Source organism: Capsicum annuum, chromosome 3 (genome assembly GCF_002878395.1).
Source record: "Capsicum annuum cultivar UCD-10X-F1 chromosome 3, UCD10Xv1.1, whole genome shotgun sequence".
Taxonomy (NCBI): Eukaryota; Viridiplantae; Streptophyta; class Magnoliopsida; order Solanales; family Solanaceae; genus Capsicum; species Capsicum annuum.
This window is the reverse complement of record NC_061113.1, coordinates 175,944,507-175,958,771: the sequence shown is the minus strand read 5'-3', so window position 1 is coordinate 175,958,771 and position 14,265 is coordinate 175,944,507. Positions and strand designations below refer to the sequence as shown.

The following is a 14,265-nucleotide window of genomic DNA, read 5'->3' as shown; positions in this document are numbered from 1 at the left end:
TAGTGAATTCTTTTGATTGTCAGTTGACAAACTCAATTTTTCTGTTGTGTTTGGAGCTCCAGAACATGATTAGAGTACTAATTTTGTAAATTTTGGGCAGTGAAAATCAAATTAAAAAGGTAACCTACCATTGTTGAACAAGCTGAAACAAGCGAGCTTTAATTCTACATCTGATAGTTTGTGAGAAAATTGAAGCAGGTGTTGTTTAAACTTGTAAATAGTCTAGGGAGATTGTCTACAAAATTTGAAGTCATTTGGTGGAGATTAAGATTGGTCTTGAATAAGAATTACAACTGAAGATCGCAAGAAAACCAAAAGAGAAGCTCAATGTTAGACACTTTTATAAATGTATACACATTTATACAATGTAGATACACTATTTATAGAGTGCATAAATACAGTACAAAGATGTATAAACGCTGTTGTCAAAAATGTTAGTTTTGTGGATGTGTACTATAGGTGGCTAGGTAAGTTCTACACTAATCCGAGGATTGATGGGTTGGGCTGACATTCAGGCGGAACCACACTGTCCCCATTCAAATGAATAGTACCTGCTGGTCTGGTCTGGTCTGAATAAAGACTTTGCCACGGTCAGACATGTTGCTCTGTACAGATAAAATAAAAATGTCAAAATGTTCTCGACGATTGAAGTACAACCATTTGTAATATTTGTGCTGGCCACCCACCGTGAATGTGACCAAAGCATCAACAACAGAAGGGGAAACATCGCTTTGTAGATCATGGATCAAATTCCTTATACACAATAAAGAGACTCAGAGGAAAGCAGGGGATGTTAAATTGATTGTTAAGCAAGATGATTGATTCCTTTGTCAACTAATACAGTATTTTTATTCCACTAGCAACCTTTTTCACTCAACATTACTTTATAATCCTCATTCAACTGTTAAATAAGATCACTGCAAGACAACTTGTTTAGTTTTTCACGCTTTTCGACAATCGAACCTTTAACCTGCTCATCAGCCTACCCAAAATTTACTGACGTTAGGGACATTACTGTATCACATGTTATTCTTAATAATCCGCTAGCATTTGTTTTTTGTGTTGAGCTGTATATATTTTAAACACTCCCTTGTTTTTAAAGTGTGAGAAATATAGGAGGAGAAAAATATTATTGAATTGTGTATCTAAATTATTACACTGAAATTCTATTTATAGATACTAAATTAGACTTTTTTTTAAATTAGGAAATTAACATTACAATTCTTTTCCAAGTAGCATTCTATATACTATTTCTATTTCTATTCATATTTTAACACTCCCCCTCAAGCTAGTGCATATGAGTCATATGTACCGCGCTTGTTATAAATGTAATTATTACAAGGGAGGACCACTGAGGGACTTGATGAAAATATCTGCAAGCTGATCACTCGATTTCATAAATTTTGTAACATCTTTGGAAAGTATCTCCTCCCTCACAAAGTGATGATCAATGTCAATGTGTTTATCCCTCTCATGAATGTATTTGATGCGATATGAAATGCTACTTGGTTATCACACACAGGTTCTATTTTGCTGATTTCTCAAAATTTTAACTCTCCCAACAATTGTTCAATCCAAACTAACTCACAAGTGGCTACTGCCATTGCTCGATATTATGTTTCTGCACTATATCGAACTACTACACTCTGTTTCTTACTCTTCCAGGATACCAAATTACTTCCTACTAGAACACTATCCGAATTTAGAATGTCTATCAGAAGCTGATCCTGCCTAATCAACGTCTGTATATCCAATGGTTTGCTCATGACCCCAATCCTTAAAAAGTAGTCCTTTACTTGGAGATGACTTAATATATCGCACAATGCGAACAATTGTATCCCAGTGACTATCACAAGGAGAATCCATAAGCTGACTTATAAAACTTACAGGATAGGAAATGTCAGGTCTGACCACTGTGAGATAATTTAACTTACCAATTCGACACCTATAATTCTAGGATCATTGAGGGACTCTCCTTGTCCTGGCAGGAGTTTAGTATTTGGATCCATAGGAGTGTTGATAAATTTACATCTCATCATTCTTGTCTCCTTGAGAAAGTCTGAGGCATACTTGCGTTGCGAAATAACAACAGTATGCTAAATAACAATAACTGATCAGGATTGAGTAGCATCAATACTTAAAAAATACTTTAGTCTGCCGAGGTCGTTAGTCTGAAAATACTGAAAGAGGTGTTGCTTCAATCTAATGATACCATCTTGATCATTGCCGGTAATAACGATATCATCAACGTAAACTACCAATAAATATATAGATTTGAAGCAAAATGTCGATAAAACACGTAGTGATATGTTTCACTACGAATCATGCCAAACTTTGGAATTACTATGTTAGAACTTTCCAAACCATGCTCGAGGAAATTGTTTTAGACCATAAAGTAACCGATGCAATCGACACACTAGGCTAGACTCCCCCTGAGCAACAAAACCAGGTGGTTACTCTATATAAACTTCTTCCTCAAGGTCACCATGGAGAAAAACGTTCTTAATATCCAACTAAAAAAGAGGCTAGTGTCGAACAACAACCATGAATAGAAAAAGACAAACAAATGTTATTTTATCCGCGGGAGAGAAAGTATCACGTAATCTAGCCCAAATATCTGAGTGTACCCCTTGGCAACAAGGCGAGCTTTAAGTTCATCAATTTGGCCGTTCGAACCAACTTTCATTGCATAAACCTAGTGACAACGAACGATTGATTTGCCTTAAGGGAGAGGAACAAGCTCCAAAGTACCACTCAAATGTAAAGTAAACATCTCGTCATTTATAGCTTATCGTCATCCTAGATGATAAAGTGCTTCTTTTGTGGACTTAGGGATAGAGACAGAGGATAAAGATGATATAAATGTATAATTGGGCGATAATAGACGATGATAACTTAAAAGGGTAAAATAAAGGCTAGTATTATGAGTGGACCGTATGCCTTTTTGAAGTGCAATTGGAAGAGACAAGTCTGCAGTAGGTATACAGTTAGGTGCAAGATAGGAATTATCTGAGTCTGATGTTGTACCTGAACGACAATGGTAAGTTGGGAATAGTGGCACTATAGATGGAGTTGTAGAATGTACTATAAGTTCCTCAAAAGTTGGTGCAGGTAAGACCCGTGACACTATAGATGGAGATGTAGAAGTAACGGTACGATCCTCAAAAATGGATATAGGTAAGACCTCAGACATGTTAGGTGATCAGGATCAGAAAAAAGATGTAAAGTAAGGTTGAGATAAAAGAATGTGATATCAGCTGACATAAGGTACCAACGAAGATCTGGTGAGTAGCAACGATATTCCTTTTACACTCGAGAATAACCAAGAAAGACATATTTGAGAGCACGAGGTGTTAATTTATCTTTCCCTAGTGTGAAATTATGAACAAAATTTGTACTCCCAAAGACACAAGGGGGAAGAGTCTAAAAGTAATTGAGGCAACAATACTAAATAAGGAATTTCCGTTTGAATGGACGATGAACACATCCGATTAATTAAATAGCAAGATGTGATAACTGCATCACCCCAAAAATGCATTTGAATATAGTGTTAAATGAGAAAAGTGTGAGCAGTCTCGATGAGGTGCCTATTCTTTCTCTTTGCTACTCCATTTTGTTGAGGGATATATGAACAAAAAGTTTGATGAATAATTTCTTGATGAGTCAAATTGTTGAAATTGGGAGGATATATATTCGAAGGCATTAGGTACGAAGACACCGAATTGATTTTGTATTTAAGCAATAACTCTTGATCATAAGAAACAATTCAGAATGATTTTTCATTAAGAAAATCCAAGTAAATGTGAATAATCATCAAATGAAGCTAATAAAATAATGAATCCGTAAGGTTGAAGTAATTCTACTAGGACCCCAAACACTCGAGTGAACTAAGTTAAAAATAGACTTCGCATGATTCTCAACACTACATTGAAAGGTAGTTCGAGTGTGTTTTCTAAGTTGGCACGACTCACAATCTAATGTGGATAGACTAGACAAACTAGGCACCATCTTTGTAGTTTGAACAAACTAGGATGTCCTAAACAACCTCCCCCCGTTGATTATTAATGGACTAGGACATTTGATTTTTCGATCTCCACATTAAGGGTTCAGACTTAATCACAAAACAAAACCGAGCAAAAAATTTTGGAAATATGTTGTCAGAAAGGTTTTGACTACAAAATTCTGATTTCACAATATGATTTGACTTGAAAACACCAAGAAACAATAATGAATTCTGAATAAAAGGTCTGAATCAACCAAAAAAAAGTCATCGGGAAAACCTGACAGTCATTGAAAAATTGCCGCATGGTGATTGGGTTTTCGTTTCTTACATTTCTCACCAATGTTCTAATACCATGTGCGAAATATAGGAGGAGAAAAATTGTGAAAAGTTGCTTTAAGGAATAATGCACACGATTATTTTTTGATTTTCTCCTTTTATTTTTTTACATATAACTCCTAGTCAAATTGAGATTCCTATTTGTTGTAGGAGGCTGATTAGTTATTATTTTTTGTTGCAAATAGGTTTTCTTTTATGGTAAGTTTAATCTATTTTTAGTTGTAATAGCACTATTTAAGGAGGAGTTGATGATCAATAAAATATATAGCTTTACAAAAAAAAAAAAAAACTTTCTGCGTTCTTCTCTAACTCATCTCTATTAAAACCAACAATTGGTATCTAGAACTATTTTTCTTGAGGGACTGTGAGGGAAGAGATGGATTCTGAAAATAGTTTTAAGCACATTTCAACATTCCTGTTGCTGCATCTTTAAAAATAAAAATAAAATATTTTTTTAACCCACTTTTAATCATAATATTTTAAATTTTATTTTTAATCATGGTAATCAGTCGTGATATATGAAGATCGTGTGAAGAAGGGGGATCAAGAATATGTTGGAGATGAAAGAATTTGAGGAATGCAAATACTGAATTTAATAAGAGAGTTCGAGTTGCAGAGAATGAAGGACTGAGACAGTGAAAAAGTATTGCTAACAAGGTAAGATTACTAGACACTGAATTTAAAAATTCAAGAATTGTTGAAAAAATTCTTGTTACAGTGCCCGAAAGATATGAAGCAATAACTACCTTGAAAAATACACAAGATCTGTCCAAGATTACCTTGGCAGAGTTGTTAAATTCTTTTCAGGCACTGGAACAAAGAAAACTTATGAGGCAAGATAGTATGGTTGAAGGAGCCTTAGTAGTTAACCACAAAACTCAAGGGGTAAAAATTTAAAAGATTACCCACCTTGTGAGAACTATAGAAAAATGGGTCATCCACCATATAGATGTTGAAAAAAGCCAGACGCAAAGTGCAGCAAGTGTAATCAACTTGGCCAAGAAGTAATTATTTGCAAAAGCAAATTTGAAAAACATGAAGCAGATGTACGTGTGGTCAATGAAGAAGAAAACCATCTTTTTATTGCAACATGTATGTCAAGTAAGGTTTCAACAAATTTTTGGTTGATTGATAGCGGTTGCACCAACCACATGACTTATAACAAGAGTTTGTTTAAAAAATTAAAGCCTACTTAAATATCTAAAGTTAGGATCGAAAATAGTGACCAGATTCTTGTTGAAGGAAAAGGAACTGTTGTCATCAAAACAAGTTCAGGTAATAAAGCAATTTCAGATGTTCTTTATGTATCTGATATTGATCAAAACTTGTTGAGTATTTATCAGTTGGTAGGGAAAGGATACAAAGTATCCTTTGAGGATAAGCATTGCTTAATCAATGATGGTGCTGGAAAAGAAGTTTTAAACATTAAGATAAAAGGTAAACATTTCTTATTTGATCCAATGAAAGATATTTCTGTAGAACATAAAAAAGATCATAGGCTGGAAAAATTAGAAGATGATCCTCTAATCGAAAAAGCACAAGCAATATGTGAACCTGCAAGGTTTAAAGGAGTCTTCAATGTCCCTAAAAGAATTGAAGCTAAGGAGGAGTTATCTATATTTCAGAAAAATAAAACGGGTAAGTTTAAATTCAAGATTCAAACAAAGAAGGAAGACATTCCAAAAGAATTTAATAGTCAAGAATTACATTCAAGACGAGAAGTAAATTTAGTTCACTACAAGCCAAAAGATGAATCTGCAGATTTATTCACAAGGGCACTTTCGGTTATCAAGTGTGGAGATCTCAAGACCGAAGATCAAAATTTTGCAGTTCCTAAAGCAAGGAGGAGTGTTAAAAGTTGCTTTAAGGAATAATACACACGATTTATTTTTTGATTTTCTCTCTCTTTTTTTTTTTTTTAACATACAACTCCTAGTCAAATTGTGATTCCTATTTGTTGTAGTAGACTGATTAGTTATTATTTTTAGTAGCAAATATGTTTTCTTTTATGATAAGTTTAATCTATTTTAGTTGTAATAGCACTATTTAAGGAGGAGTTGATGATCAATAAAATATATAGCTTTAGAAAACAAAAAACTCTCTGCGTTCTTCTTAACTCATCTCTATTAAAACCAACAAAAATATTATTTAAATTGTGTATCTAAATTATCACATTGAGACCCTATTTATAGACACTATATTAGACTCCTTTTCCAACTAGGACACTGACATTACAATCCTTTTCCAAATAGGATCTGTATGCTATTTCTATTCCTACTCATAAAGATGTAGGATTAGGAGAGTCGCTGCATTCCCAGAGTTTTGCTTTCAAAGAAAATAAGAAAAAAAGGAGAAAGATCGTCCTCAAAGCCTTGCCTTACACTGAAATTAGAATAGATTTGCAAAAGCAGTCATTTAGGGAGCTTTACATGTCTTGCAGACACCTCTTGTGATCGGAGAATATCTTTGGCACAAGTCCCTCTAACATTCCTAGCCTTGGTGGATAGAGTTACCTAATATTTGTTGCTAGTCCAAGGCGGCAGGTATTTTGTGGATTCAGTCGAGGTGCGACAACTAACCCGAACGCCACGATTATCAAAAGAAAAAATCCATCTAACAGTACCTGATAAAGATAAGATTCTTCGTACCTATTCTGCTGGGAGCTCACTGCTTTATAGGTATATATCAACCCCAACATATCTTTCTGCAGCTAGTCTAACGGGCAGATAGGTAGCCCAATAAGTGCCTACCAACATATCTGAGATATGTCAGATGCAAGCAACCCAAGCACTGGACTAGATAGTTGTCTGTTGCATATACATTGATAATTAGAAGATTTAATTTACAAAAGTAAGAAATCTGAACAAGGTTGATCAAACTGCAACTGGATAGAAAGCCCCAGCTTGCACCAAATCAGGCTATCAACTATTCACATCTATCATGCAGGGTAGAAATCTAAAGACTTTCGAAGTCTAGCCAAGTGTGGCTGCTTAGCTCCTCTGGAATGGACCACTTGTCTGGGGTTCATAATATGGTACAACAATTTTTGAAGCATAGAAGATGTGCTTCCTCATCCAATTTAATGTACCATTTGTAAATATTCTTCCACTTCCAACATGGGACATAAACGACGTCTTAAGAACTCTCACAATCTTCTTTCAGAAATTAAGAACCAATTGGCTTTTGGTTTCTTCACTCCTTTCTTCCACGTTGGAGCCCTTTTCATCATTTTCTTTTCCTTCCACCTCTGAGGGCTTCTTTCTCGTCATCAACTCCAATAATCAGTTCTCTTTTCATGTGGCACTAGCTTTTTCACTTAATTCTTGTTCTTAATTCCAAGATTTTGAAGCTCCACATTCCACGCTGCTTTGAGCAGTAACATATGCAGCATTTTGGGGAAGTGGCGTCAATATTCACAGAAAAAAACTATGCGTAATTAATATTTATCAGCAACTATAACACAAGATAAAATCTTGTCTAGTTGATGTAGTTAAGTGTTTAGTTAGAAAAGGTCAAGGGTTCTCTTCTTGCGACGCAGGGAGTAAAACCTGAGCTTTAACCGGCGGCACCGTGAGCTCCATTGTTACTCTTGGTGCCATGCTTAATGTTTATACAATTCATTATACATGAGTTTCAACCGAGACGTTCGGGTGTCATGTCACCCTCACCCTTCTTCATAGATCCACCTCCATATGTGTGTGTGTGTGTGTGTGTGTGTGTGTTTTCTCTTCACTTTCCTCATTCATCATCTCGTTCGGTAGGCTGATAAGCTCGTGAAGGTTAGTAGTTTAGTCTTCTAATTCCTTCTTCAGAAGACCTTCGAAGCATACAATTAGAGCATTTATACAGTTGTTCTTTCCTTACTTTTGTTCAATATAATGGAATCATAACAAAAAGCTTGATTCACAACCCCACACCAACTTCAACAATTCTGATCTCTGGTGAGTTTTATCCTAAAAGCATTCCCTAGCTATAGCCTAATCTACAACTTCATCTCCGACCCTCAACATGTAATCAAGTTAAACATCTATATTTTGGTCTTACCACTCACCAATCTAAGTTGATCAAAAACCTTACTCCAGAATTTAATTTCAAGATCAACAAAAACTGTGTCAATTTCTTTGATTCTAGTTAATTATCAAAAATACACCTAAATTATTACTTTTTTCCAAGTTTCATACCTCAACTAATTGAGCTGAATAATACTTTAGAAAACATCTACTCCCTCCGTTTAAAAAAGAATGACCTAATTTGACTTGACACAAAGTTTAAGAAAATAAAGACTTTAAAATCTTGTGGCCTTAAATTAAAGTTGTGTCAAATGTACCAAAATGCCATTTAATCTTGTGGTTCTAAGCATGTCATGTGGAAAGTTAAAATTAAAGTATTGCCAAAAAAAGAAAGGGGTCATTCTTTTTTAAACGGACTAAAAAGGAAAGTAGGTTATTCTTTTTTAAACGGAGGGAGTATGTTTTTATTTTCCCTAAATCCTTCTCTTTGTCCCCTTTCTTCTTCACTTCTCCATCATTTCTCGTATTTTCTTCCCCATTGTCTATGATTCTATGCAACCCCATAATTTTATACAATCCCACAATGCAACAACAAACCCAATTTAGTCCTACAAAGTGGGATCTGGGGAGGGTAGAGAATATACAAACCTTACCTCTACTTCAGATGTAGAGCAACTGTTTTCAATAGACCCTTGACTCAAGATAAAAACACTCTAAAAAGTAATAGAAATAAAAGAAACAATAGACAGTAATAAAACATAAGATATTAGCATACAATACTATAACAAAATAATATTATAATCAATCCTATACGAAACAACAAATGATAACAGAAATCAAAGAACAAGAAGTAAGAGTAATACTATGACTACTAGAATGGACAACAAGTCAATACACCAACTGCGCCATGTCCTGTTTAATCACCTCTCCCAATACTTCTTCGGTCTGCCTCTACCTTTCCTGAATCCATCCATAACTAACCTCTCACACCTCCACACTATGACATCTATGCATTTCCTCATACATGTCCAAACCATCTCAATCTCCCTTCTCGCATCTTGTCTTCTACCGAACTCACTCCCACCTTGTCTACACAATCCTAGAATTTTATAGAACCCTAAATCTTTTTACCAAAATCAAAAGCTCAATAATTCACGTTGAAATTAAAGGTTAATGGAAAAAATCAAGGCTACGCACTTTTACCTATTAATTATTTTTTTACAAACCTTATTTTGATTTTTTTAACCCTCCCCCACCCCCCACCTCCCAACCCCTTAACTTGTACCCATTTAATTAAAATCACTAAACGTTTTATTTAGATTAGGTGGATAAAATTAGCTACGTGAAGTGCCACTTGACACTCCTTTTTAACTAAAATGGAGCATGTACCACAAACACCAGCAGCTCAGCGTCAAGGTGTGTTTTACAAAGACAGTGATAATTTAGGTAGGAAAAGCGAACAATAGATAGTTGAGGTATGAAACTCGCAAAAAAGTAATAGTTTAGGTGTGTTTTTGTACCATTAACTCTTTCTTTTATTAGTTTCAATTTTAATTCACAAACTTACACATCTCAATTTTACCCTTTCCTTTTGCAGGATTATGTTTATCTGCAAGATCCATTCCGCTCCTTCCATTCCCACTCTTGTCAAACAACAACTTGATTATGTTAATTAGTAGCAAATTGTTTTGCAATCTATGGAGTAGATTTTGAAAGTGAATAGATAGAGTGGTATTAATTTCCATACACATTATGCCAACAAACTAAACCTGTTGTTTCATATTTCATTATTTAGTAAATCCTCAACTTAATTAAGATACCCAAATAGGTCAATGCTAAATTAATTGTATTTTCTTGATAGGCCTTCTAAATCGCCTATTTAAAGATCCTTAAGCAACACTAAAACATCCATCAGAATTCAGAACCACTCTAAATAGATCTTGTTCATGGCATCTCGTCAATGCTTCTTCAGATGTGCAACCTTCGGAAATCTTACGTTGCGGCTTTGATGACATGCCAAGAATAAGAATTTATTTGCAGTAAGGTTTTCAACTCACTTAAGAGTGACCATAATTATCAAGGGTGGAGATGAATGCAAACCAGATTGCTACAATTTGATCTCGTTCCTGGCATCTTGTTACGTGTGAATACTACTTGTTAGCATGTTAGTAACGAGAGGTCATTAATACAGTCAATTTGTAGGATTTAATTTCAGGATGCTTATGTCACCAGACCGCTTTATACCCATGATTGTTCTCCTCCTTCAGCTTTTTATTTTTTTTAATCTAATAAGATTCCTGATTGTGAATCCAAAATGATACAAATTTAGGGAAATTAACTATATTCCCTCAGACCCATTTACTACCAGCTATGGCGTTTAAGAAATAAAGAGGATTTTTGACATGTAATCTCAATGTGAAAAAAAGGGTACTTTTTAAAGTCCACAGAAATCATAGCAACTCCTTAAAAACACCTCAACAAGGGCAAAAGTGAAAAGTAAATATGAGAAGTTTATAAGTATAAAAATGTATCAATCTTTACGTGAAGGACAAAAAAAAGCAAGAATTAGTGCCGAACAAATTGAGATAGATGGAATACCTGTTTTGGTAGCTAATGCTAAAATGACATGGCCAGTGGTTTGCTTGGAGACTGAAGATGTTATTCAAAGTATATAGGCTTTCGGTCATGACCAACTGTTTGAGATCAATACTTTCGATGAGAATATGGTAGAATTGGTCTTTTGCCATTTGACTAGCAATGCTGGCTTCGACTCAGTCGTAGGAGTTTATGGACAAAGAAATACACCACATATCGCAGTTACAAGTACATATGCATGAAAAGAATCAGCAAACTTATTAAACACATGTTCGCATAAAGCTCTGGCTGCAGTTTCAAATTCTCAATGTAATTTTACCACTGAAATGCACCAAGTGCCATTAACTATATCATGTAAAGATGTATTCTGAAGTGGCGAATCTATGTATGAGCTGCAAGAGTAGATTATGCTTGACGTGACGTGACGTGACGAGTAGCATTAGAGATTAATTGCAGGAATGAATCAGAGTTTATCTTCAACGTCCTACCATGGCCCTTACAAGATCTTTACGTTGGCCAAACCCAATATCTCTTCGCTGAAACCAATTAGAACTGCTTCTTTGTTGAGAACAAGAACATGGTTACATTTACAGAGTTATGGCTTTTTGACAAAACAGTCATGACTTACATTTTTACTCAGTTAGACGAGCCAATACATTTTTACTCAGTTAGACGAGCCAATTCTTTTTCAAGGAGTAATTGGTTTAACATTTCCCTTGTAGACACTGAAATTCCTGAACCCATTTCACCAATAATCTCCACAAGAACAGATGCCATCTTTGAAATGATGATAGCGATTTACATCTCTGATAGAGATTTCTCTCTCTGTTAACTTTGAGATAAACTTGATTGCAACATGGCAGTCCTCGCAAACTCGGAGGTTCTTGGTGATCAACAGCTTTGTCCCTGGGGGTGTACTAATTAGTCCAAAAGCAATCGCTAGCCTTTCACTGTGGCTGCACACCATTCTGCGCTTCTCATCATCTTCCACATCATGGAAAACAGGAGTAATGTTTGGCACATAGCCAGCTTGTACCATTCGTGCTCCTAAGCTCTGTAGCTCTGCATAAATATCATCAGACATAGGATGAGATGTATCCCCCGAGAGAAAGGCATGTACTTTGTTTTTAACTTCAATCCAACTGTATGCGGCGGTTTTCTTTACACCTCGTTCGTTCATTAAGTCTCTAAGCTTTGCAACACCTTCCCATCTACCTGCTTGGGCATAGATATTCGATAGGATTACGTAATTGCCTGCATCATCGGGCTCAAGCTCAATCAACCTCTCTAATGCCAATTCTGCAAATTCCACATGACCATGGATTTTGCATGAATTAAGAAATGCGCCCCAGACACCAGCATCCGGCATAACTTTCAACTGAGTTATAAGTCCATAAGCCTCATCTAAGCAACCAGAATGACCTAAGAGATCAACCATACAAGTAGTGTGCTGAATGGTTGGTTCAATTCCATAATCTCTTGCCATTGAATCAAAATATGTCCTCCCTTCACTCAGCAGACCTCCATGATTACAAGCTGATAAAACACCTACAAAAGTTATGTGATCCGGCTGAGCTTTGCCAACCATCTCATTAAACAGACCAAGTGCTGCATCAGCATGACCGTGCATTGCATATCCGGTGAGCATAGCATTCCAAGAAACAACTCTTTTCACCTGTAGTCCTTCAAACAAGATCCTCGCAACCTTCACCGACCCACTCTTGGCATACATATCCACAAGTGCTGTCTTCACTTTGTCCTGAGAGTCAAAACCTCGTCTCCAACTATACCCATGAAGCTCCCTTCCCTGTCGAAGGCCTGCAACATCAGCAGAAGCAGAGATTGCAGTGACCAAGGTCGCCTCAGTGGGTCTAACACCTCCACATGCCATTTCACCACATAAAGTCAAACAATCCTCAGGGTGACCATTTTGTGAGTAAGAAGCAAGCATTGAATTCCAAACAACTACATCCCTCTCAATGACATTATCAAACACCTCCCTCGACCTACCAACACAACCACATTTAGCATACATGTCAATAAGAGCAGCACCAACGAAAACATCCTTATCCCACTTCGTTCGCTTTGCATTTTCATGTATATCCTTCCCCACTTCAATCGCTGACAATGCCGAACACGCTTTAAGAACAAACGGAAAGGTAAAATTATCAGGAACACGACCATAATTAAACATTTGATAATACAGGTTAATTGCACCCTCGTATGGTCCATTCCAAGCATACCCACGAATCAAAACGTTCCAAAGAAAAATATTTCCTTTGGGAATTCTATCAAACAAATTGCGGGCATTCGTCAACTTATCACAAACGCAGTATAGATTGACAAGCTTTGTTGCTAAATTGATGTTGTAGCCGAAACCGGTGAGGCATAGATGCGCATGGAGCTGCTTTCCAGGTTCAACTGCTTTTCGGGCGATGCAAGATTGCAGAAGAGAAGCGTAATGTTGAGTTGGATTTTGAGGAAATAAGTGTTGATGATACTGATGAATTTGAAAAATGAATCCCAAGAATGTGTGCTTACGAGCGGACCAACTTGTAATAATTGATATCATTTGAAATGTTTGGTACGAGGAAAACGAAGGAATTCGACAGTAACAGTAACAAATAATAAAGGGCGGCAAAGTCCAATACTACAAAAATAAACCTCTCTACAACTACAACAACATTGTCAGGTGTAATCCATTAGAAGTGTCATTCAGCGTAGAGCCTCAACAGACCTTGCCCTACCTTAATTGGTGGAGAGGCTATTTTTGATAAACTGCCAAACCTTTCTACAGCTATGGAAACTAAAATCAGTACAGCAATTTCAACAGCAAATCACTCAGGTAAGTTTTCCCCACTTCTTCCCCTTTATATCTTTACGATAACTTGAGTCATATTACTAGTTTTTTTTCGGATTTTATCTTTGGAATTGTGATTTTTTTGTTAGCAATTTCGTAATCCTTAAGATAGAACAATATTTACGTTTAGGAAGAGTTGGTGTGCTGTTGCGGGAGGGGTGAAATTGAAGGGACAAATGAATTTATTAATTTAGTGAAGGGTATTCAATTTAAAAAAAAAGGGTAAAGGTGATTAAAAAAAAATTTAGCTTTTCATTTTTATATTTTTATTTCAACTACGCATGTGCAATACTAGTTATCCATAATACATTAAATGTGTGATAACCTTAAAAAAGTAATTTGAACTTTTGTCTTTCATTAAAAGAATGTCCTTTAGACAAAAGCATTTTTTTACTATTTATCTAATAATCTTTAATTAATTGTAGGGCTTCAAACCAAACTAAAATCAGATTCTCCCCACC

General features: G+C 35.8%; 1 protein-coding gene across 1 annotated transcript; it reads right to left on the bottom strand.

Moving 5' to 3' along the window:
* Positions 1-357: 357 nt before the first annotated feature.
* On the bottom strand, positions 358-13,988 carry LOC107863540 (pentatricopeptide repeat-containing protein At3g46790, chloroplastic). The gene is made up of 2 exons (XM_016709498.2): positions 10,948-13,988; positions 358-605 (listed from the first exon to the last, which is right to left on the bottom strand). Exon 1 carries the CDS (start codon positions 13,514-13,516, stop codon positions 11,690-11,692), a length of 1,827 nt encoding a protein of 608 aa, XP_016564984.1. The 5' UTR covers positions 13,517-13,988; the 3' UTR covers positions 358-605; positions 10,948-11,689.
* Positions 13,989-14,265: the final 277 nt, after the last annotated feature.

What these genes read in the sequence shown, in the direction of transcription:
- LOC107863540 (XM_016709498.2), bottom strand. Translation starts at nt 13,516, where the DNA reads ATGATATCAATTATTACAAGTTGGTCCGCTCGTAAGCACACATTCTTG.